Source organism: Sciurus vulgaris (genome assembly GCF_902686455.1).
Source record: "Sciurus vulgaris genome assembly, chromosome: 11".
Lineage (NCBI taxonomy): Eukaryota > Metazoa > Chordata > Mammalia > Rodentia > Sciuridae > Sciurus > Sciurus vulgaris.
In genome coordinates, this window is record NC_136472.1 from 63,052,385 (window position 1) to 63,078,266 (window position 25,882).

The window sequence follows — 25,882 nt, forward strand, 5'->3', positions numbered from 1 at the left end:
AAAATCACACACCAGGGACTCCTTGACCTTGGTGGGAAATGGGGCCTGGTGTCTGTGTTCTGTGTGGGCGTCAGCTTGACCTTCTTTTCTTGGGGTCTTTGGTGCATGGGACCCAGCTATCCTTGTTACACTTGCAAATGTCCTTCTCTTTCTGTAAGTGTCTGTGTTTTGTCCTGTTTAGAAGTGAAGGGGTTCCTGTCCAGTACTGTGTCACCCCATGTGTCCCTGCATTGCGGGAAGAGTGGTGGAGGAGACAGGTGCTTCCTAAGATGTCACTCTGGCATTCACCTCTCTTCAGGTGAGTGGGTCTGGTCCCCAGGGGCAGATCCTCATACCAGGGCCAGGTCTTCCTGGCCTGTAGGTGTTGGAGGCCTTCAAAGGCCTTCCAGGTCCTTGACCAGATACTTTTGACCACCAGAATCCCATGCTTTCAGACCCTATATGCTTGTGTTTTTGGTACTGACACAAATGGAGTGGGGTGGGGGGTGCTTTTAGCTGCCATCAGGATAGCCTATAACCTTGCTTATGCATTTGACAATCCACGTTCTGTCTGTCAGGACTGCAAGAGGCCTATTCTGTCACCTGCGGCTCTTCTCTCAGGAGTAAACAGCAAAAATCAAATGACTCTGCTTTTGGGGGTAATTACCAAATCTATGTGCTTTTGGGGGGCTTGTGTTCAGTGAGTGGCCTTTATCCAAGGGCACTATTCTTGGGCATTGAATTTGTTTTCCTCTTTCTTAATCTTGAGGCTGTGAGCATTTACAGGATGTTCTTGTCTGTAGCTTTGGTGCCTCAAATCTGACTCACCCATGTAACAGATACTTGTTGGATATTCACTGGGTACTCAGAGGCACTGGGTTCAACCCTGGTAGGTCAGCATATTGGACAGAGGCCCACAGAGCTCTGAACTAGGGAACCCAGGTCTCTTGAATTCCCTCCCTCAGAGACCCAGCAGGAAATGTGACTGGATACCTGGCATTAATAGAGATAGGCCTGGGCAGAACAGGGGGAGCAAGGATTCTCTCCCCAAAAGGGAAAATCCTTTCCAGTTTGTCAAAAAACTAAGAGTGAGACTCAGAGTTTTCAGGGTGTCATCTGCTCAGATGTAGACACATTCGTCACTGTCATGAGAACATCTGAATGAGGCCCATATGACATTTTTGATGTCCATATTACCTTTGTGAGCAAAGATAAGATCCAAGGCATGCAGGATTCAAGTAGTTAAAACATGCTGCCCACCATATTACATCTATTGACTGATTTAATCTATACCACAACCCTCTGGGTCAATTTTATTATTATCCTTATTAACCAGACAAGAAACTGAGGCTCAGAGAGGTGAAATAACTTGACCAAAGTAACTCTAATAAAAAATACAGGAGCCAGGATTTGAACACAGGCTTTCTGAGTTTAGACTCTTAAGCACTATCATTCACTGCCCTTTTAAAAAATTTTTAAAAGTTTCATTTTGTTCAGTTTCTTTAAATTTCCATGTTGACAATTTAAAACCAAAAACTATAGAATTCTCCAGTCTAATCACATTTCTAGAAACAGAACATAATTTGGGTGTCATTAGTAAACACTGTCCTTTTTGCTGGATGTTTGGGACCCAGTCAGAGAGGACATCATGGTCTGTTTCATCAAATCCCTCAGTGATGATTCCCTGGTGATTTAGGCTTCCCAAGGACGGGCAAGCAAATAGCCAACAGACACTCAATTCTTATTATGTAGCAGTCAGCCACCTAAAGTATTTTGTTTTTGTTGTTGTTGTTATTTGCATTATCACACTTAATCCTTACAACAGCCTGGTAACATAGGTACTTAAATATGTCTATTTTACAGATGAAGAAACTGAGGGGGCTGGGGATACAGCTCAGTAAAGTAGAGTGCTTGCCATGCATGTGCAATGCCCTGGGTTCAACCCCCAGCACCAAAGGAAAAAAAGAAAGAAAGAAACTGAGGTTTAGGGAGATTAAAAACCTGCTTAAATTCTTATCACAAATCAAGGAGCTGGGATCTAAATGTAGGTCATGCACTCCAGAGCCTAATGTGTGGTGAAGACTGATTGTGGGACTCCCGCCAGAATTCCGTACACAGCCCCTCAGAGTGGGGCCTGTGTTCCCTGCCAGGCCCTGGAAATCTAACCATGTCTGGATTGGCAGCTGCCTCAGTCCTGTCCTCTTGGGGCAGGCATACATAGGAGAGTCTTTCCTTCACTCTATCCCTCAATAGTCTTATCCAAATTTGAGCCTGAGGAATTGGACTTTTTTCTCAGAAAGGAACAAAAATGGCCTCATCTTTTATCTCACTGTGGAGGCTATTTTGGGCTCTTTCTTTGTTATATTTGAACATTGGATTCACCTCTGAGAAGGCTCCAGGTGTCCCAGTCCAGGGAAATGGGCATTCCATGATCCAAAGCTTTCTTGGCCTCAGGCAAGAGAGTGGGCTCAGGGTGTGCTGTGCAGTGGGACCAGGCCAATAGATAGCTCACAACCATCCATCTGGTGTTTCCATTCCTTTGCCTCTGAAGGTAACTTCTCTCACTTGTTTCTTTCTGAAGATGTCACCACCATCAGGACAAGTGTAACCTTTAAGTTAAATGAAGGCAAGTGTAGTTTGAAAAAGGCTGAGCTGTTTCCCGAGGGTCTGCGACCAGCACTACCAGGTATGGAATCAGATGGCTGGTGTAGGGAGCCTGCCTGCATGTTGGGAAAGGGGCCTGTGATGCCTGAGCCAGAGGTCCGAGGGCAGATGCTGTCCAGCTGATTCAAGCGCACTTCGGATGGGACTGAACTTCAGCATCTCCAGGGACTTTTGTCACCAGAGGGAGCAGAGCCTACCTTAGCACCCCTGTATACTTTGGGGGTTGTACTTCAGAGCTTCCTCTGTGAGGTAGTTGATAAAGCTCTGGAAAAACCTGTGAATTCAAAGGAGTCAATAAGGGCTTAAGATGAAAATTAGCAATGTGTGATTGCATTGGGTTAAATTTTCTGGATCTTAGAGTTTGCTTGAAGAGTAAGCCAAAGAAATTTGAAAAAAAAAAAGGGTTGGCTTGGAAATGATAACTTTGATGAACAAAGATGTCATATCCAGCATTCCTGCTGGTCTGATTTTTGGAAACTGTGACTCTATTGGCTTTAGCAGAACACATATCATCTAAACAGAATTGGGCTGACTGAAACAAGCGACATCTAACATTTCTTTCTTCCCCACATTTTCTATATTATTTCAGAGAATACTTTTGGAGATTTTAAAAAAGTCAGAATTTATGTCTTAAGAGCTTTTTTCCCCCAGTCTACCCTCAAAAAATTCACAAACATAAAGCTCACTCGTTACTTTTGACTTCCTGCTGGCTAGTTAGCCAACATTAAATTTGGTACCTCCATTTTGTGGAATATTATGCAGCTATTAACTATATGTATTCAAAGAATGTTTAATGACAGGAAAACGTTCTTATTATAATGCTGAGATGGAAAGGGGGACAGTAACATCTTATATATCTAAAATAATCCAAATTGTATGAAAAAGTAAAGTGGAAGGAACAAAGAAAGATTTGTGTGAATAATGGTTATGTCTAGGTAGAGGATGATAAGTGATTTTAATTTTTTCTACATTTTTCATATGCTCCTCAGGGAGCATTTACATTTTTAAACCAGGAGGAAAGCATTATTGAAAACAGATTTGGTCTGGAGTCTACTTAATGGATTGCACCAATGCTAATTTCTTATTTTGATAAATATGTTAAGGTAAGTAAGATGTTAGCTGGGAAAAATGAGTGGAGGTTATATGGAACCTCTTAATACTATCTTAGCAACTTTTCTATAAGTCCAAACTTCAAAATAAAAAGCCTTTAAAAAGTAGACATGGGAAAATTGAAAGGAAAAAGTTTCAAAATGAGCATTTTTTAATTTATAATTTTAAGTTAGCTTCACGAAAAGGCAAAACATCTTTGGGGGAAAATAAAGAGAAGAAACAAATTTACCTCTTTCTTTTGGCTCCTGATGAACTGTCATTTTGAATATACTTGTAATGTTCAAGAAGAATGTAAAGGTAATTCTTCACTTCATTAAAATAACATTTTAAAATAGAGTCAAATTAATCATATGCATATATGGATCTGCTTGCTCTTTGATTCCGGTTAGCAATCATTAATCACCAGATTCACTGGAAATCGCCAGGATGGAAGACTGCCAAAGTCTGAAACAGAGATGTGCAAAACCATGTGTCATACAAAACTTCCACTGTCATCCTAGATGCCTTCATGATATTGTTTGGTTCTGTTGATTCTTTGTGCCATTTATTTTTCCTGGTTATTTAAAAATGAGACATCAAGCTGGGTGCAGTGGCAACCAGCAACTCAAGAGACAGGGCAGGACGGATGGCAAGTTCGAGGCCAGCCAGGACAACTTAGTGAGATCCTGTTTCAAAATAAAGAACAAAAAGGGCTGGGATGCAGCTCAGTAGTAGAGACCACCCTGCCCCCCTCGGCCCCCGGGGTTCAATTCCCTGTATTAAAAAAAACAAAAACAAAACAAATAAAATAAAAATGAGACATCACTGTTAATGTGCTTTCCAGCTCTCCCTTCTGGTTGGTGTTATGCCAGGGTTCATTTGCTTGAAAGCGGGAGTTGGTTTCCCTTCCGCTCCTGCACTCATTCCCTCTGCTGGGGCCATCACAGTCCAGTTTTAAGAAAACCAACTGAAGTGGGGCATGGTGGCACACGCCCATAATCCCAGCAATCCAGGAGGCTGAGGCAGGAGGATCGCAAGTTTGAAACCAGCCTGGGCAATTTAGCAAAACCCCAAACAACTTAGCAAGACTCTTTCTCAAAAAATAAAATGGACTGGGGATGTGGCTCAGTGGTTAAGCATCTCTGGTTCAATCCCTAGTACCAAAAACCAAAACAACAACCACAAAAACAACTGTGAGAACAAGAGCACCCCTCAGCAAACCATCAGCAGGGTAGGCGATGTGAAACGACCCCTGGTTCTCCTCTTCCACACATGTCAGTTGGACACACCCAGCATTTGTCCACAAAAAGAATTTTCAAGAGCGAGATTGTAAAGTTATATAGGAGGCGATACTGGCTCTTCAAAATGAAAATGTCATCATGCTCCAAGCTGGGGGTTTGCAGCGTCTCGCCATGTGAAGTTAATCACGTAGTCCCTGGAGAGTTGTTTTAATGAAATGTTTACTGAGCTCTAGCGAATGTTCAACTGAGTGCTTTGCTAGGACTTGGCTTCCGATAATTTTGTTTCTTCATACAGAGAAGCACAGCTCAGTAAAAGAGAGCTTCCGCTATGCAAACCTTACATGCAGCCCCGGCAAGCAAGTCCCAGGAACCCCTGGCCGACCAAGCACCCCTAAGGAAATGTTTATCACTGTTGAGTTTGAGCGTGAAACTTACCAAAAGGAGGTGACAGGTTGGTCTGAAAGCCATCTGTGGTGCCAGGCTTCTCACAGCTTGCTTCTTCTTTCTTTGCCTTTCACTTTTCATCATTCCTGGGGGGAAAATAGTGCAAACACTGAAGTATCTCCTGTTTTATTTTCACCCCCAAACTACACAAATTGGTTTAGAACTGATGATTTTCTCTGCTTCATAAAAACCCAAAGCTATCATTTTGTTCAATGAATTTCTGTTTGAATTGAAAGCTGCCCAGCCTGCTAGGTGCCCACCTCCAGGTCTCGCCCCTTCTGGTTCACAGGGAACTCGGGGTGTTGGTGGGTCCTGCAGTTGGTCTGGACATACTCACGCCCTGCAGCCTGACTTCCTCCCCTGTTGCCCTTTTTCCTACAGCTTCTTGTGATCTGAGCTGCATTGTGAAGCGAACAGAGAAGCGGCTGCGGAAGGCCATTCGCACGCTCAGGAAGGCTGCCCACAGAGAGCAGTTTCACCTTCAGCTCTCAGGCATGGACCTTGATGTGGCTAGAAAGTCTCCCAGAACATCCGAACAGCTGACAGAGTCCTGTGGAGTGGGCCAGGGCCATGTAGAAAACCAGTGTGGTGAGTAGCCCAGGACAGTCTTGCTAACAGAACTGCCTTGAGCTCTGTGAACACTAAAGGTAACCAACAGGGGATCTGGGTCATCCTTCCTTCTCTGGGCTCAGAGAACACTCTGGATGCCGTTTCTTATCTGGTACCTGTTATGCCGATGGCTATGCTACCTACTAGACCTGGAGCTCCCCACAGCCTGAGTGAGTGTTGCTCACCTCTTTCCTCAGCACCTGGCACCATGCCTGGCTTGGGGTGGGCACTGAAGTCACTATTGAACTGAGGGACATAAAGGAGGAGTCAGGAGTCATAAGAAGGATGCTGCCCTTTAAGTTCCTGAGGGATCTTCAGAGCCCTGTTCCCTGGTTGGGGCAGGGCTGGGGTGTGAGGCATCCTTGAGCCTTTTCCATACTCTAATCTGTTATCACTTCCTGAAGTCACTTGATTGATGGTGGCAGGGAACAAACTCCTGTCCACAGTCTTGTGCAGAGGCAAAGCTAGAGCCACTCAGCTGGCTTGTGAGCGTCCTGAGCTTCTGTCCAAGGCTTCTAACAGTATTAGTTCTATGGTATGTTGTTGGTCTGTATATGTGTTTGTTTCAGGATTAACTTTGATAAACTTTCAGTTCTTCTGATAAATCTAGCAAAAGTTTCCAGGGTGGTTAGTTTTGAAATTTGTTTGTTGGGAAAGACTTTTCCAGGCCATTAGGGGAGACTCTACTTGAAAAGTCTTAAATAGGGAAAATTGGAGTCTCTCTTTATCGTAATGATGGTAATTTATTGAGTTCTATCTGTTAGCAAGCACAACACTGAGCCCTGTGTCTGCATTATCTCATTTAATCCTCATAGCAACCCTACCTGGTTGAACAGGTGAACAGCCTGAAGCTTTTCTCTTGCTAAAGATCTCATTGGTGGTCTAATTCTAAAGCCTGTGCTCTGATCCCAAATAAGGTGGAGTTCGATAGCCGACCCCCTCAGAGTAAATTGATGTCATTTCTAAAAGTGTCAGTAGAATCATGAGACCTGAGAACTAAAGCTTAGGTGAGGTGTAATAAGTCAATGCTTGTGAGTAAGCAAAGCTGAACTCAGTTGAACTGTCAGCAACAGTACCACACCTCCAATCTCTTCCTTTATCAAAACTTGGTGAAACTCAAGCGTAACTGTCCACAAGGGGATGGTTCCCGGAGAGCTCTGAATTTTTTTCCAGCTGATTCTTTTAAGAAAAAAGAAGAAAGTAAACATAAACCATCTGGTTGTTTTGTTCTCATTTAAAATCCTAAGAGCTCCAGTTTTCATGCCAAAATAGTGGTTAGGGTTGGCTTTGCTGCCCTACTTTCTAGGGTGAGTGAAGAAAATCTTTGGGTGGGCAAGCTGCTCCTCTTGACTTCTCAGAACTAAATTGCACCTGTCTTCCCACTCACTCTCCTGTTTAAGTGAGGCCTTGAGGGCTCACCAGGGAGCCTGCATGTAGGAAAGTGGGCTGGAGATATAGCTCAGTTGGTAGCATGCTTGCCTTGCAAGCACAAGGCCCTGGGTTCAATCCCCAACACTACCCCCGTGCCCCCACCCCCCCCCCCAAAAAAAAAAAAAAAAAGAATGTGGGAAAACTATTGTCAAGGGCATATGGACCAACTCCCTGTGGGACTGTTACTAATACTGCCATGAGTATGCTCCTAGGAAATAAACCAAGGAGAAGGGCAGTTATTAAGAGACCTCATGATCATGGTAACCTGTGGAGGACACAGTAGAGGGTTTGTGTCTCTGTCGTGATGTGTGAAGGTGCCCCTGAGATGTCAGTCATGCTACAGTTGATTGGATTTGTTCTTAAGAGAGACAGTATGGCTTATCTCAAGAGCTCCTTCTAAAACTGGATGAATTTTGTAACCTACATGAGACCAAATCTTTGCTACCCTGTCAGAAAGCAATGTTGAAGATTTCATTGGCACTACTTTCCCCTCATGTACAAGGAATTACTAATGACATTCCTTCTTTCCTTCTTACTGCTAGAAGGAAATTGATACAAAGACAGGTTGTGTGTGTTAATTAGAAAAGATTTTTACCCAGCAGGCATATGGCATAGTGTGTGTGTGTGTGTGTGTGTGTGTGTGTGTGTGTGTGTGTGTGTCTGGTGTGATCTCTCTCCCTCTTTTTTTTTTTTTTAATTTTGTTTTATTGAGATGGGGTCTCATTGTGTTGCCCAGTATGGCCTTGAACTCATGAACATTTGGCATTCTGTGTAGCTTGCACTACTCTTTCCCTCTTATACAGTCACCAGTATTCCATCAGGAGGCTTCACCTTATCTGACATGGTCACGTCCCAAAGATTTCACCTTTAAATGTCTCTGTTGTTTTAACTTTACACTCTCTTAATACGTCACAATGGGGATTAAATTTCAACACACAAACCCTTGGACAACATGTTCAAACCATGGTAGAGCCCCCCAAAAGTGTTTAGGGAATGACCTGGAAGGAGAAATGGAATTATCATGTTTATCTTTTAAGATATTTTAATTTAGTTTTCATTGTAAAAGTACTACATGTTCCAAATGGTATAGAAATATATACAGTAAAGATGAAAGAAAGTTCTCCCCACAGCTGCCGATCCCACTTCCTAGCAGTGATCACTGTTACAATTTGCTGTGTATTTTTTCACATCTGTTTTTATGCACACACAAATGAAATTTTATGCATTCCTTCAATAAATATTTACTAAGCTCCTACTGTGTGTCAGGTACCACGATAGGTGCCAGAATCCAGCAATGAAAAATGTAAGTAGGCCGGGTATGGTGGTGCACACCTGTAATCCCAGCAGCTTGGGAGGCTGAGGCAGGAGGTTTCTCGAGTTCATAGCCAGCCCTAACAAAAGCGAGGTTCTAAGCAACTCAGTGAGACCCTGTCTCTAAATAAAATACAAAATAGGACTGGGGATGTGGCTCAGTGGCCAAGTGCCCCTGAATTCAATCCCTGGTACCACAAAAAAAAAAAAAAAAAAAAAAAAAAAAAAAAAAAAAAAAATCAGAGAAAAATACAAGTAAAAAAATCTTAGTCCTCGCAGTTTATAGTTCTGGGGTGGGGAGACAGGGAGCCAACCCATGAACAAGTATGTATATCATGTAGCAGATGGTGTCAAGGATGCAGAGAGTGGGCTGGCTGGGAAGTGGAATAGAACGTTCTCAGGCAAAGTGAGAGGTATGAAGGAAACTAGTTTTCCCCAAATATGGACTGTGGTCAGTGAAGGCCTCATTACAAATGTCATTTGGGCAGAAATGCAAAGGACAGGATGAAGCAAGCTATGGGGACATGGAGAAGAAGAGAGTTCCAGGCAAAGGGAACAGCAAGTAAAACACTCAGAGGAACTGGAGGGAAGCCCAGGGAGAGCAGAGGGAGGGAGGCAGCGCAGTAGCGGAGGCCTGGGGCTTGGAGGGAAGCAGAAATGGGTGAGGACCCCAACTTTGAATCCAAGGGAGGAGGGAAACCAGTTGGAGGCTTTGTGCAGAGCAGTAACAGCGTTTTAACTTATATTTGGAAAGAATAACTTTGACTGCTGTGTAGAAAATGGGTTTATGTGTGAATAAACATTTTAAAATATACCAATATGATTTGAATACTGCTATGTATTGTTTTTAGCTATAGAATACATCACAGGCATCCTTCTGTGCCAACATGGGAGCTACTTCATTTCTTTTAATGGTTTCTAGTTGGTATCTGTTTTAAGACAGCAGTATTTGTTAGCCCTGATCCTATTGATGGACCCTGAACTTAGTCCTAATTTTTCTACACAAACAGTGTTGCTGAGAATAACCTTTTTTATACACATGCTGATATTCCTGAAGGACAGACTTGTAGAAGTACAATTGCCATATCAAAGAACATGCATATTTAAAACATCAATAAATAACTGCCAAATTATCCTCCAAAAATCATACCAATGTACTGTCCCTCCAGTCTTGTGTCTGAGTGTGTATTGCTCCATATCCTATTATTGATCCTTTTAATTTTTGCAAAACCTGATAAAAAATAATAAAGTAATTTAAACTTGTTTTTCTTTGGTTATTAGTAAGACTGAGCATGCTCTCTTAGGTCTGACATTTGGATTCCTTCTCAGAACATCCATAGTCTTTGTTTATTTTTTCATTGAATTGTTTGTCTTTCCAATATCCTTTTTAAAAATAAAAATTTGAAATCCCAAATTATACCAAAGGCAATAGTCACTTCTGACAAAATTGAAGACTTTCTTACTGTCATTTGAACGTAGTGAAGTCTTTTATTAATTTGGTATTTGGGGACTTTGGAAGCAGCCTACTCTGCAATTGACCCTTGTACCATCTGTAATCCATTTTAGTAAGATGGCAAAAGAGAGAAGGAAAGCAATTATATTCTACGAGGAATAAATTCCTTAAGCTCCACATTTCTACATGAAGTCCTTCATGCCAAAAGAAAAATTAACAGTGACACAGATTTCTAGCATTATACTTTCATGACGTCAGCTAAAGGATAAGTTATTTAAGAAATAGGCTTGATAATAGTCCTATTTTTGTATTTGACTTCTTAAAACTTGCTGAGAGTTTTAAGAGAATACAGTCAACTGGTGAACTGGGAAGATTTTAGTACCTGGGTTCCTGAGAAAATAGGAAGTTCAATTCAGTTCTTAATAGCAGTAACTTTCCTCTGTGGCAATTGAGAAAAATTAATTCAGCCAGGACTTATTGAGGCTCCACTGTGTTCACTCCATGCTTGGGATGAAGCTGTGAGAACATAATGAGCAAGGGGCCTGTTTGTATGAAGTTCATGTTCTAACAGAGGAAGATGGAAATTTAAAAAGTAAAGAAAGGAGATAATTTCAGAAGTTTCTGTGCTGTGAAGATAATAAAACTGAGAGGTTTGGAGGGATGAAAGGGGTGCTGTTCATAGGGATGAGTGAGGAGATGGTATGCCAATCTCTGAAGGGGATCGGGAGCTTCTTGGTTAGGGAAGGACTAGTACAGGCAAAGGGCCTGAGGCAGGAATGAGCTGGGAATTTTATTCTTAGTTTTTTCAAAATTGAGAAATCATTTGGAATCTCAAAGATAGGAATTTTCCATTTAAATTAAGGAAGAGAGTCTGTATTAGCAAAATAGACCAATACCAAACCATAAACTCTAATGTATAATATTTATCACATAGACCGAGTAGGAATTTTTTAATTAGAAAGATTTTAAAAACATAATTTAGTAAATTGCTGACATTTATTGAGGACTTACAATGTGCTCAGCGCTGTGCTAAGTATTTTACATACATTATCTCATTTAATTCTCATGACTAGTCTATATTACATCATGCCTTTTTTTTTTGTATAAGGGGTTGAACCCAGGGAAGCTTAACCACTGAACCATATCTCCAGCCTTTTTAATATTTTATTTAGAGACAGGCCCTCACTAAGTTATTTAGTGTCTTGCTAAATTGCTGAGGCTGGCTTTGAACTCTCAATCCTCCTTCCTCAGCCTCCTGAGATGCTGGAATTACAGACATGAGCCACTAAGCCTAGCAACATCATGCCTTTTTATATAGGTAAGGTCTCTAAAGCATGGGAAGGTTAGCATTTTATCCAATGTCACTCAGTAAGTAAGTGGCAAAGGCAGGATTCTAACCCAGATCTGGCTCAAAAGCCTATGTTCCTAACTCTCTCAAATTGAATACTCACCTCTCCTGAGTACACCCTGTCCCCTGAGATTATCCTTCATACTGCATGCTCAGATGGAAAACCCTCCATGGGCCAGCTCTGGGGTGGGTGCTAAGGAGCTCTGGATAAATAAGACACCATCCCTCAAGTTGTACTTAGCACTCCTAGGTAAGGATCAAAGAAACATTCCCAAAAGAAAGACAGCCTAAACTCAGTTTTGAAGGATGCACAGATGATGTATAACTAGGGAGGCGTACTCAGGCAGAGGCACAGACTTGGGAAATGATGAAGAGCAAGCTGTGCACCAAGAATGATTGACATGTCAGTATTACTATCCTAAGTGCCAGGTGGGATATGGTGGATAACTAGGCCAGGCGGAAGTCATGGCCAAGTTATGGGAGACCTTGAATGTGTTGGTAAGGAGGCTGGCTTTGAACTCTCAATCCTCCTTCCTCAGCCTCCTGAGATGCTGGAATTACAGATGCTGTAATGTGTTTAGGTGATGTGGTGCCCTTAGAGAACTTAGTCAGGAAGTGTCTAGGTTATTTGTTTATTCCTGGAAGATCTTGGGGACAAAACTATAGGCACAAAGACCAAGTTGGGGATTTTTGAGTGTGCCACATAAAAAATATTGAGACCAAGAAGGTGTAGAGAAAAGGCAGTGAGTTAAAGGAACATTTAGGAGGAATGATGAGCAGCCTTTGGTGATAACATGGATCAGGAACTGCAGAGAGGAAAGTGTGGGGTGAGCTCAGAGGTTTCTGACTTGGCCTCTGATCCTGTCACTTGCATCCCATATGTCTCTCATCCCACCCAGCCCTGTTTCATATGCAGGAGGCCTGGTTGGTTGAATGGTTAGATGAATGGGATCACTGGGGAAGAAATAATCAGAAGAGATTTATGGGAGAAGCTGAGAAAAACAGGCTCTTGAGAGAGCATAAAAAAGGATGAAAGCTCAGATACAGAAAAGGAGGCTAAAGACTGAACATAAGTCAAAGAAACAGAGAAATGCAGGGAGTGAAGCAATCAGGGTAACAAGCAGGGAAGAGAATCCAATGGCAGGGTGCAAAGGGCAGAGACAGGCAGAACAGAAAGCAAGGAACTAGCTGCAAGGTTATCACAGTAGTCCAAGTGAGAGACGGTGAGGAGCTGAAGGACAGGAGTGGCCTGGGAATGAGGAATGGGGGATGGGTGAAGGGGACACAAATGTTGGATGCTGCAAATGAGTGATGGAACAGCAAGGAGAGAAGGCTAGGACAGGTGGGGGTTGGAGCCTTGGTGACACATAAAGCAGTGATGCCATTGATAAAAAGAGAAAACCCAGTTGGGCACAATGGCACACACCAGTAATCCCAGTGGGTCAGGAGGCTGAGGCAGGAGGATCACAAGTTCAAAGCCAGCCTCAGCAACTTAGCAAGGCTCTGTCTCAAAATAAATAATAAAAGGAGCTGGAGATGTGGCTCAGTGGTTAAGGACCCTGCGTTCAATCCCTGGTAGGAGAGAGAGAAAGAGAGGGTGGGGGAGGGGAAGAGAATGAGAGAAAATGAACCCAGAGGCAGGGAAGAGAAGAGAAACTTTCTCCATGGGAAATTAACTTCATCTCTTCATATCTGGGTCAGCCCTCCCATCCTGTATCTGTGCACTACACTCCAGTGTCCCTTCTGTTAAAATGAGTGGTTGGCCCATGCTCCTGTCTAAGGTCATCTCTTTCACCTGAGCACTGGAACCCAGTCTCAGAGTTCTCCTTCTCTACTCGGCCATTTCCAGCAGCACTCAAACTGAACTCCTATCCCCAAAACCAAACCCTCTGTTGACCTCATGCTTGCCACTAGATCCTACCACATTTCATTGTCTTCCTATAGAACAAAACTGTTTGAAAAGAGTTGCTTTACACTTCCTTACCTCTCACTTTTTCCTCAATCCGGCTTTCATTCCAACCTTTCCACTGAAACTGCTTTTTCCAAGATTTCTAATGGCCACCATGTTGCCAAATCCATTTGCTGATTCCCTTCCCCTTTGCAGACAGGCTGTACAACACCCTTGATCCCTCCCTCCACCTGTACATCTCTTTTCTGTGGGTTTCAGACCCGAGGCTTCTGGTTCTTCTTCCACCCTACTGGCTGCTTCCTTTCTGCATTTGATGCTGGTTCCTTCCCTATTTTCTGTTCTCTAAGCACCAGGTATCCCAAGGCTCAGTCCTCTGTTCCCCTCTTCTATCTTTATGTACCTCATCCAGTGCTACATCTTTCAATATCACCAGATGCTGGTGACTCCCAAACTGCCCTCACCAGGCTTATTTCTTTTTTTTTTTTTTTGCAGTGCTGGGGATCAAACCCAGGGCCTTGTGCATGCAAGGCAAGCACTCTACCGACCGAGCTATCTCCCCAGCCTGCTTATTTCTATTTTGAGTTATAGACTTCTCTATCCAAGAAGTGTTGAACATTTTAGAACACACACTCTTAAATGAATATTTACTTATTTGTAAATATGTACTTGTACTATTGGCTAATATAGTTACAGTGCATACAGTTACATATAGTAACATACAGTACATACAGTGCACAATAAAATATGGAACAAGACAAAGATTAGACACAACTGAAAAATAACTGGCTAGCTTCTGAAGGTACAATCCACGATTTAGCAAGATTTGTTGCTAATAGTAGCATTCCTAAATCCATTTTTCAAATAGATTTTTTGTTCATTGCCTGTGCTTTGGGTGAACTCTTATTGGATCTACTGAATCGTTACTGTCTATCTCACGATAATCTACTGAATCCTTACTGTCTATCTCACGATGTGGTTTGGGTGGGTAGTGGGGATAGAAGTGTCACCCTCGCACTTTCCTGTTGGCAGGCATGCTTGCAAGGTGGGTGCACCTCTTACAGAAATCTCTGGAGCTGCTTTCTATTATTTTCTGATGTTTACTTCAGTTGAAACTAGACAGTGTAATCAGTAAATCTAACCAGGCACAGTTACATTGTACTTCCTCTCACTATACCAAAAAAAGAGACTCAGTCAGCACCTTTGCACCGTGGAGCTGTGGACTGCCCCTGCTCCTCTCTCTTGGAGACTTCATCCTAACATGTGTCCCACCCCAGGGAGACGCCAGCTGAGCGAGGGGCCAGTCACATACCATGTATTTATCCAGTGATCTTGTTTGCTTCTTATTTATTAGGTAAAAATTAGCATGCTTTGCTCTGAGGCTGTTTTGCCTACACCCAGTGGATCATCTTGTAATCCCCCAGGTGTAGTGTCCCCCTCAGAGACCACCAGCTGGCCAGTGCCTTCTCAGTCTTAAGACTCAGGTGGCCAATAGGCATTTCCATCTCAACATTTCCTCTTCCCTTCTTCCCAAATCACACCTGTCACTTCTTCCCCTCAATAAATGGCACCTCTGTTTACCCAGTTGCTGAATCCAAAAACCTCAGCATCTTCCTGACTTCTCTCACGCCATGCTCCTCGCTGGAAATCCTGTCAGCTTCAGGTGCTATCCTGAATCTAGCTGGTTTTCTTCTCCTTGTTTAGTTTTACTCTGTGGCAAACCACCTCCTTTCTACCAGTCCGTCATCAGTCTCCTAATATTCTTCCCTTTGCTTGCCCTCAGTCTTTTCTATGTGCAGCAGCCATAAGGTGACTTAAAACACAAGTCAAGCTGGATATGGTGGCTCACGCCTGTAATTCCAGCAACTTGGAAGGCTGAGGCAGGAGGATTTCAAGTTCAGGGCCAGCCTCAGCAGCTTCTCTAGACCCTGACTCAAAAAAAAAAAAAAAAAAAAAAAAAAAAAAGAGCTGGGAATATAGCTCAGTGGTAAGGTGCTCCTGGGTCCTATGCCCAGTACCAAAAAAGAAAACAAAAACAAACAAACAAAACCATAAATCATATTGCATTGCACGACTTCCTCATTTGGAATCTCCACCACACATTGAGAAAGGCCTAATTGCCTTACCCTGGCCTTCGAGAACTTCAAGGGAATGATCTGGGCCTTGATTGCTTTTTAAAACCTATCTCCTATCACCTTACTCCTTTCACGGTATTCCTGTGTCACAGGCCTCCACTCTTGGGTAGTCCCTCTGCAAGGCTGTTTCCCTCACTCCATTCTGATCTCTGCCCAGAAAGGCCTGACGAGGCCACCCTTCTGAATGGTGCACATGGACACTCTACTCCCACCACTCTGGCTACCCTTTTTCTGGTTTTCCTTTCTTCATCACACCACTGCTTGGCATTCTGCTATATGTTCATTTATTTGCCTTTTTATTGTCTATTTTCTTCACAAGAATGAGATCCCCATTAGGGCAGGGTCTGTCATCTTTCCTGCTGTATCTGCAGCTCCTAGAGCGGGTACCCAGCACATTATCTGTAATATTTATTGAATGAATGAGCAAATGAATCTTTACAGGAACAACAGATGAAATCTCAAGGAGACTTAACCACATGAAAAGAAGATAAAGTGTAAATCTTCGGGTAAATATTTAAATCGAGGGCACTCTAAAGGAAGTGAAATTTCAGCTCCAGTTAACTAGACCTGAAGAATACATGGTGCATGCATGCTTGGGAACCCAGCAAGGAAGGCTTCAAGCTGCGCTCATTTCTCTGTCCCATCTGTAAGAAGATTTTCAGATAGCAAAACTGAGTACACACCACGACCCTGAACAATGAAAAATCAGTCTCTCAACCTAAGGAGGCACTGTCCCTTGTGATCCCAGGGCACTCATTTAAAGGGGGCTCAAGCCAGGATCCTGAGGCCACAGGACTGCCTGGGGCACCATTGCCTCTGAGCTGGGACAAAGCGGCAGCCCTAGGACACCCTGGGAATCAGCGTGGGCTGCTTGTGGCTCTCCTTCAGAAGTCAAAGCCTGATTCTTAAGAAAACAGTGAGATGCTGGAGAGTGACCTCTTTTATTAGGTTCACCATCTTAGCCACAGAGGGACCATAGTGTTTGTCCATAGCCTGAAATACTCAAAGGCCACAGTACTGAAAAGAGGGCAGGCCTTTAGGTCTCTTTGTCGCCATTAATCCTCATCCTGCTGGTCTCTGCCTTTTGCATCAGAAAAGCTTTCTCGTATTTTTTTTTTTAAGAGGGGGGAGAAAACAGCTGTGTAGGATTTGAGAATGGGATTTTAATGGTCACTGAAGATGCACAAAAGCTCTGCTGTGATAGTGAAGTGTTCTGGAGGCAATTGATGCCTTTGTCTGGGACAGCAACACAAGCTGGCTGCTGAGGACAAGGGAGAAGCAACTGGGTTGTGTGATTGAGGCCAGTTCTGCAGCACATTTGCAAAAAGCTGTTCCCAACATTCAGAGTCAATTTTTAGTGTTAAGCCATTTTTACCTTGTGAAAGAAACAAATCTGTCTGGAAGCACTTGACCTGAATTATTTCCATGGGTCTTTTGCTCAGGAAGGAAAATGGAAATTGTGACTGACAACACAGGGTTGTTCATGTGAAGCAGGCCTTTCACTGTGAGGAAAAGGAAGGTGCCCTCTTTTCCACAGGATAGCCCTAAGGGCATTTCTCAGCCCTTTGATCAATTAAGAAATCGCAACAGATGTGGAATACGTGAGGCCTCTCAAAATGAAGCCTTGAGGAGGCTTTGGGGAGAGGCTTACCAGTCCCAAGGAGGAGTGGACTCCCAGAGCAGCAGGAGCCCATCCAGTGACTCAGTCAGTGAGAAGCAGGTCCTGGTTTATCCACAGACAGAAGGGATCTCTTATCTGCCAAAGGAGCCATGATGGAGCAGATCCCACTGCTCTGCCTCCATGCTGGGATCCTGGTCACCATGTGGGCCCATATGGGCTTCCCTAAATGGATATGGCTAGGCTAGAGGGGCTATGGACAGCCTTGTTTTATTTACTTTCTGCCAGTCTTCATGATATTTGGCTCATGAGAGCGATGAGGAAGTTATTCTCTCATTTACTGGCCCACTATAGATGCTAGGATAGTCAGGTAGGACACAGTGTGGCATGTTGTGATTTCCTAGTCCATAATTCAGCCTGACTTTTCATGGGACTTAGCTGGAAGCAAATGATTATAGAAACCATTATCCAGTAGGGCATTTAGAAAATAACTCTGGAATTATAGATTCTGCCATATAGATATGCCTCTGCTTATTATAATATTACTTGCAAAAAAGAAAAATTCACTTTTAATTTTTTAATTTTAAAAAAGTCATAAAACTGTGGTGTGCATGGTGGCGCATGCTTATAATCCTAGCTACTCAGGAAGCTGAGGCAGGAGGATTGCAAGTTTGAGGCTAGCATCAGCAACTTGGTGAAACCCTGTCTCTAGATAAAGAACAAAAAGGACTGGGGGTGTAGCTCAGTGGTTAGAGTACTTGCCCTGCATGTGCAAGGTCCTGGCTTCAATCCCTAGTACTGAAAAAAAGAAAAAAAAAAAAAAAAAAATATATATATATATATATATAAATATTACAAAAGAAAATCTAAACAATACAAAAAAGCATTGAAACAATATTAGGGTGGACTTTGTTGATTGCATTTAATTGTAGAAAAAGTATTTGAAAATATGGTATATGTCTTCACTAACTAGGCTCCAAAGCCTTTTTTTTTTTTTTTTAAGATTATGGAGTGAATAATAAAAATGTATTTATAACTGATCATAGACAACTTTGCTGTGTTTAACCCTAACATTGAATGTACATATTGCTTTTGTAGGATAGGATGAAAAGAGATTTTCCCTCTTATAGACATACAAAAGATAAACCAACTTTATGTGATTCCCTGCTCCCACCCCTCCGCACCACCATTTCTTGGTAGCTTGTTTAAAAGAGAGTGTGTTTGTTCCAAACTCCAAACTCTCCTAACTTCTTGACAAAGTTTTGAATTATATTTTAGTCTGCACTTTGGTTAAATAAACTTTTTCTCCCTTAAACCTGAAGCTCTTGATCTTCACAAATTAGAAATGGGACCTTGACCAAATTATTTAACTTCCCTAAGTCTCTGGTTCTGTAAAATAGAGCTAATGATAACACCTAGCTCCTTAAGGTTGTGTTGAGGAGTAATTGAGATAATGTTCATAAAGCTTTTGGCATGGTGTCTGTTATATTCCCAGTACTCAGCAAGTGTTAGCCATTAGAAAGGCCATGTGTGTGTGATACTGGGGATTGAAACCAGGGAGCACACTGGGCTATGTCTCCCCCAATGCTTATTTTATTTTAAGTTGCCCAGGTTGGCCTCAAGCTTGTGTTCCTCCTGCCTCAGACTCCTTAGGAGTTGGGATTACAAGCACATGTCAACACACTCAACTGGAAAGGCTTTTTTTTTTTATGGGTGCAAGGATGATGTTTGACTGATATGTTAGTGAGCCAAATTTGGTACATTTACTTAATATCCATGCACTAAAATAAGGTATAAATCCTTAACTAACAACATCAGAAATACAACTGGCGGCATAGTTTATGGATTTCCCTATTGGTTATTCTTCTAGGAGGTATTTATAAGAGTTTACTCTTTGGAAAGTATTTATTTGATTAAAAATGTGAAGTAGGCTGTAAGATTCTAGAAATTAGTGCCCCCCGCTGCCCACAACCAAGGGAGAGCTTTACAAAACACTGCTTCTGATTATGTTTCTCTTCTTTCATGGTACCTTTTCCTGCAGAGTAAAGTCCAAATGCCTGACATTCAGGGACATTTACAACCTATCCTTAAACTTCCTTTCTTTCCTCTGCTCCCATAAATTAAAAAAAAAAAAAATTATGACACTGAATATTAAACCTAGGGGTACTCTACCACTGAATTACATCCCCAATCTTTTCTATTTTTTATTTTGCAACAGGGTCTCACTAAGTTGCCCAGGCTGAACTTGAACCTGTAATCTTCCTGCCTCGGCCTCCTGAGTCACTGGGATTACAGATTCTAGCATGCACCACCACACATGAATCCTTATGCACCACCATGCGTGAATCTTTATGACTTGCTCGCTTTTCTACCTGGGGAGATTCTATACATCCTTCAAGACCCAACACAAATGAGACCTCCTCTAGGAAGCCTTCCAGGATGCCACCAGTCAGTATTAGTAATACCCACCTCTGTTTTTTCAGCCCTAGACCTATGTTCAATGTGTGATTTTTGCCTTTACTCTCTTCTGATAGCTCTGTGAAATAAGGAGATTCAGAATTTTTTTCAACTATCAACTGCTTTTTCTATAATAATAATTAGGACCCTTGTTATTCCCCAAGGAGCCCATGGCCTAAGGAGACACAGACCTGTAAATGCCCCCACGGCTGATAGGGACCATGGTAGAGAGGTGTGCATGGGAACCAGAGGCTGGGTCCGCTGTGTTTGGTGGGAATGTGTGGTCAACACCATTTAATTACCTTCATCTGTAGCTCAGGTTATCCTTCCTCAGCCTTTGTCCCCCACTGACCGGATTGTTTCACCCTTTGGCTAGTCAGTTGCAGGGCTGGGACATACTATGATGGAACACAAGAACGCTGCGTTTTATGTCCAAATGGAACCTTCCAAAATGAGGAAGGACAAATCACTTGTCAGCCTTGCCCAAGACCAGAAAATCTTGGGTCCCTGAAGACCTCAGAAGCTTGGAATGCGTCTGAATGTGGAGGTAAGGATGCTGTCTGTCTCTTCTTACTCCTCCAGTTTCTAATGTCATTGCCTAGACTAAGGCACAGTGGCATCTCAGGGATTCTGGATAATGAACACTGGACCTTGGGCTTCCTATGAGTAAGGACTATGTTGGGTTAATTTGGTTCTCCAGTGCCTGGCTCAGAACCTGAGTGAGTGAATGAAGATGGCATAGGATACACTGGTAGAAAAGTGTAAATGTTGCAATTGTGTGCTTTATTCACTCTGAGTACATGCACCTGAGACCCAGGTGATCCCAGTCCATAAGGAATATTTGAAAGTGTTCAAGTGGAGAAGATTTTTTTTCCAGGTTTGATCTCAAATTCAGACCTTTTTAAAAAAATGTTTTTTAGTTGTTGATGGACCTTTATTTTATTTGTTTATTTATATGCTGTGCTGAGAATCGAACCCAGTGCCTCACACATGCTAGACTGAGCTACAACCCGAGCCCTCAGAGCTTTTTCATTTTTTTATTAAAATCTTTTTTACTTTTACAGACTGCATTTTGATTCACTGTACACAAATGGGGTACAAGTTTTCATTTCTATGGTTGTACACAATGTAGATTCACATCATTCATGTAATCATACATATACATAGGGTAATACTCTGTTTCATTCTACTATCTTTCTGTCCTCTACCCCCTCCCACCCCATTTTCCTCTACACCTTCCAAAGTTCCTTCATTCTTCTCTTTCCCCCACCACCCCCCTTGTTTTATATTGTCATGCACTTATCAGAGAAAACATTCGGCCTTTGGTTTTTTGCCAGCCCTTAGAGCTTTTTGATTTAAAACAAACATATCCATCTGGTTGTTTTGTTAAAACTGGAAGGTCCTCTCTGAAAAGTTTTAAATCATCTTTTATAAAATGTTAACTTTGAAGACAAGCTCAGTTAGTTTCTGTGAGCTTCTTTCCCATTTATTTTATTATTAAATATCTTTCTTTTGTTAAATGGAAGGAGGCTGGCTCTATGGACACTGTGCAGACTCCAGTGGAAGGTGCGATCTGAATGGTGGTTTCTAACTGGTGGACCCGGGCAGAGTGCAGGGGCCCCTGTGATGCCCTGTGGTTTTCCTTCCAGTGATTTCCAGTTCTAGCATTAGTTCCCACCTAAATGACTCCAAACTCAACTACAGGGATGTTTCTGACTTAAACATCAGGTCCTTCAATTGAATATGTGACTCCTCCTGTATCTTTGGCTTGTTATGAAACTTCAGTACTAATTGCAAGGTTGATAAGGGGCAACTTCTGGGCATCCTTGTGTGTGACCTTATTAAGATATATTTATAAGCCAGGCACTGTGGTGCACGCCTATAATCCCAGTGGAGATTGAGGCAGGAGGATCGAGAGTTCAAAGCCAGCCTCAGCAACTTAGTGAAGCCCTAAGCAACTCAGCAAGACCCTGCGTCTAAATAAAATATAAAAAGGGCTGGGAATGTGACTCAGTGGTTCAGCACCCCTGAGTTCAGTCCCCAGTACCAAAAGAAAAAAAGAAGAAAAAATATTTATAGCAATAAGAAAATTATTATTAATAGTAATAACTAACATTTATTGAATGCTTACCATTGCCAAGCATTATGCTAAGTATATGACACGAATTATTCATGAATTATTCATTATTGGTCCTATCATCCAAGGTCACACACACAGCCAAGAAGTGACAGATTTGGAGTCAGAACCCAGATCTGACAGCATCCAGACTCTTCCCCTGGTTGTGCATTTTTTAGATGCCATTATATCTACATTTGTGGGTAAAAGACCATTAAAATTAATGGAGGAGAGATGATTAGGAATACAAGAGACAGCACATTTTTGTAGCGTCTTGCCAATGATCAACTTATTCCTGAGAAACATGTTCTTTTAGGAATTTTTTTGTTAATGACTGTGTTTCTTGTCCTAACCTTGGGTAAAAAAAAAAAAGAGAAATCATTGCTTAAAGTAAATGCCTGTGGGTCCCTCTGTCCATGTGGACTGGATTGTTTGGATTTAGTAGACTAATTAAGGTAGGAAAGGGCACACCTCAGTGCAAGGAGATGTAACAGTAAATGTAAGTGATAAGTAGAAGATTCTTCCAGTCACTGTGTCACTAAGATGTGATCCACTGAGTGGGGGTGAAGTACTTCTGGGTCTAATTGCCAAATTGATTCCAGAGTAAAGATATCTCCCTCTCTTTCCCTCTTTCTCTGGGGACCCCTGTCTTGGGGTCCCTGGGCAGTGTGTAGGCCTTAGTCTGAGACATGGTCAGTCCTTTCCCATATTCTGGAAGCAGTGGTTGCTTGACTCTTTGGTTTCCATCTCTGCCCTGTGCTGTGCAGCCCTGGTGTAAATACCAGGCACTCATGGGCCACCTCCTTGGGGTGGCAGGGCAGGGCTGACTCTGCTTTTCTCACTGAGGTAGGAGCTTAGGTAAGCACGGGTAACAGGCGTGACAGAATCAGATCTCATGGAAGAGAGGTGGGAATGGCCTGCCTGGGAGTCTTACTCACCTGGGGTCATTGGTCCCCCAGGTCTGTGCCAACCTGGTGAATATTCTGCAGATGGCTTTACACCTTGCCAGCTCTGTGCCCTGGGCACATTCCAGCCTGAAGCCGGCCGAACTTCTTGCTTCCCCTGTGGAGGAGGCCTCTCCACCAAACATCTGGGAGCAACTTCCTTCCAGGACTGTGAAACCAGAGGTGAGACCTTGGCAGCTTGCTTTCCCCTAGAACTGAATTTCCCTTTTGAGCACCCTGGGAGTCTGGCGAAGGTTCAGATGAACCCAGCCCAGAGGTTCCCTGTGTGGTGCTCGATAACCAAGGGTTCAGTCCCTGTGCAGAAAGTGCTAGAACTTCCTGGACAGGGTCTCCCCATAGCTACCTTGGCTTCTTGGGAGAAGGCTGACCAGGGAAAGATCAGAGAGACAGGAGCAGGTTTTGAGCATGGGCTCCCTTGGTTCCTTCCTCCATCTTCAGTGCCCTGGCCTAGAGCTCCCCGACCTCAGTACAAGTCCCATCCCTTCAGAACCCCACTTCCACTGCCTCTTCCCAGGGCCAGGCCTAAGCCCGGCCCCAGTCTGCACTCTTGATATCTAAAACTGCTGTGCCTGAAGATGCCGGCTGCCACTGGTGCCTGACTGCAGGTACCACAAACTCTCTGAAGACACTCAGCTTGCTCCTTCATGTTTTCTGTGTCACAAGTCCCACCCAAACCTGCTGTTTAGGGAATTGAGTGTTCATGAACCCCAGATTCAGATTCAGTGAAGAAGGAAGACACTTCTTCATTTGGGCATAAAAATTTATTTCACTAACTTTGAAACCTTTCATGTGGCATTAATAAAAATACAGTCTTGTTTCCTTTTCTTCACCCTCCTCATCCCCACAGTTCAGTGTTCACCTGGACATTTCTACAACACCACCACTCACCGATGTATTCGCTGCCCAGCAGGGACATACCAGCCTGAATTTGGAAAAAATAACTGTGTTTCCTGCCCAGGAAATACTACAACTGACTTTGATGGCTCCACAAACATAACCCAGTGTAAAAGTAGGTCTCTCTCTAAGGCTTTTGTGGTCCTGATCAAGAGGGCAATTGTCTGGGTTCAGCCTTGGGGGAGGGTGGGGGAAAGTAGCCAGGGGTCCTAGGTTCATTCAGCACCATATGAGACTGTTGTTAGCATAGCTCACAGCTGTGCAGATAGACGCTGAGGGCAGGCAGGACTGCAGTCTCCTCAACTGTTAAAATGGAGATGATAGCTTTGACCTGGAGGTACTCCCCTTATTTTTATATGTGAGTTGCTGGGGACTGAACCCTGAGCCTTACACATGCTAAGCACACACTCTGCAACTAAGCTCCACCGCAGCCCCTACTCACCTCTTCAGCTCCTGGATACTTCCCCAGGCACACTCACAGCTGGCCTTACCCTGATCCCCCCAACCCAAGACATAGTTTCAATTGGTCCTGCACGGCATGCACTGTTCAAGGGCCCGTTATGTGCCAGACATCCTGCTGAATAAGTCAGCTGGGCCAGCCCTGCCAGGAGCCAGGCTGTGGGTCTGCAGAGGAAGGGCGACCCAATAGTCTGAAGAGTTGAGGCAAGGTCTCTGGAGGGTATGGAAGGTTTTTATGGAGGGAGTGGGTGCAGCAGGAAAGAGCTTCCTCCCAAAGAGCAGCTGAGAGAAGCACAGACTCAGGAAAATGAAAGACCTCTAGAAAGAGACCTCTGAACCTGAGCACAGAAGAGTGAGCAGACTAGGAAGGCAGACCTTGAATCCCTAGCTAAGGCACTTAACCTCTGTTTTACAGCAATGGGGGAGCAAACACTTAAGGACTTGCTGTGTGAGATCTCCCTGCATCCTCCCCTGCCTTCACCATGACAAAAAATTCTCTAGTAAAGGCCAAAAGTTAAGCTCAACTGATGTTGCATCTTTAAGATAGCAATAAAGGGGAGCAAGGAGAACTCCCCAAGGTAGAGGAACTTGGGATGAAAAGGGGCAGTTAAACATTCAAATCATATGACTAGAAGTTATCTAGTTTTCTCTCTATCACAATGAAGTTCTTTTAATTCTTTGTAAGTAGCCATCAAGTTTCCTCTTGAATACCTGCTGTGACAGGGAGCTCAATCTTTCAGGATCTCCTAGTCTGTTGGCAAATGAGACTTTGGTGAAGTTCACAGAGTTAGGAAATTCTTCCTCATACCAACATGACTGTTTCCTTATTTTCCCACTCACTGGCTCTTAGTTGGTCCTTAGGGTCACATGACACAGTTCTTTAGGCAAGCCTGAAGGCTGTGTTTTTCCTAGTAATGACAAATCCCTGTTACAATTAGAGAAGAAAGTAATCCTTTCTCTCTCTCTCTCTCACTTTAGCACTGGGGATTGAACCACTGACACTGAGCTATATTCATAGCCCTTTTTATTTTTTATTTTGACACAGGGTTTTGCTAAGTTACTGAGGATCTCAGTAAGTGGCTGAGTCTGGCCTTGAACTTGTGATCCTCCTGCCTCAGCCTCCCTGGTAACTGGAATTACAGGCGTGCACCACTGTGCTCAGCACTCTTCAAGATTGCACAGGTTTACCTGGCAATATTAAATAGTAACCACTTTGAGGGCAAAGACTAGATCCCTCTCAGGCCTGCACTCCCAGAGCTTTGGGTAACATGTTGGATAAGTGGGGATAAGTTTGGATCAGTTTGTGTTGGTTAAGTGGGGATTTGGTGAATAAAGACAAGGTTGTGGGGAGGGTGTGCCTGTGCACATTCATTCTCTCTTCATCTTCCCTGCTTAATAATAAAATGTGGTTGTAACCAGAGAGAAAAGTGGAGAAGTATGTTTGCTTTATCTTCACTGAAGGTCTCAGTCAAATGTACTTTTTTGAGCAATGAGCTCTGTTCTCCCTAATTTGACAGACCTTAAAGTTCTATGCCATGGGTTTCTGTGGCACTTGGACTTGTAAGCAAAATATGAAAGCTGAATTTGTTCTTTTGTTCATTAACAGTTGACTTTAGCACCTTCCTGATCATGGAAAAATGGTGCCACTCTGAGGGGTGGACTCCTTGCGGGAGTTCACATTGACTCCCAAAGGGGGCCCTGAGCCTTATGGGACAGATTCATTCCCAAGATGGCGTCATCTCTGTGCCCCATTCCTCCACGCG

At 43.2% G+C, this 25,882-nt stretch overlaps 1 protein-coding gene across 10 annotated transcripts in view; it reads left to right on the top strand.

Moving 5' to 3' along the window:
- Nucleotides 1-25,882, top strand: part of SCUBE2 (signal peptide, CUB domain and EGF like domain containing 2) — a 79,847-nt gene that overhangs the window by 35,051 nt on the left and 18,914 nt on the right. For 4 of the 10 annotated variants that reach the window (XM_079104276.1, XM_079104270.1, XM_079104269.1 and 1 more), the window contains 8 exons: nt 182-298; nt 558-638; nt 2,531-2,665; nt 5,269-5,424; nt 5,799-6,005; nt 20,062-20,232; nt 22,761-22,928; nt 23,614-23,775. In XM_079104276.1, coding sequence (XP_078960402.1) covers nt 182-298; nt 558-638; nt 2,531-2,665; nt 5,269-5,424; nt 5,799-6,005; nt 20,062-20,232; nt 22,761-22,928; nt 23,614-23,775 — 1,197 coding nt within the window. The remainder of the gene's footprint in view (nt 1-181; nt 299-557; nt 639-2,530; nt 2,666-5,268; nt 5,425-5,798; nt 6,006-20,061; nt 20,233-22,760; nt 22,929-23,613; nt 23,776-25,882) is intronic. The other 6 variants (XM_079104267.1, XM_079104273.1, XM_079104272.1 and 3 more) reach the window with 6 other exon arrangements.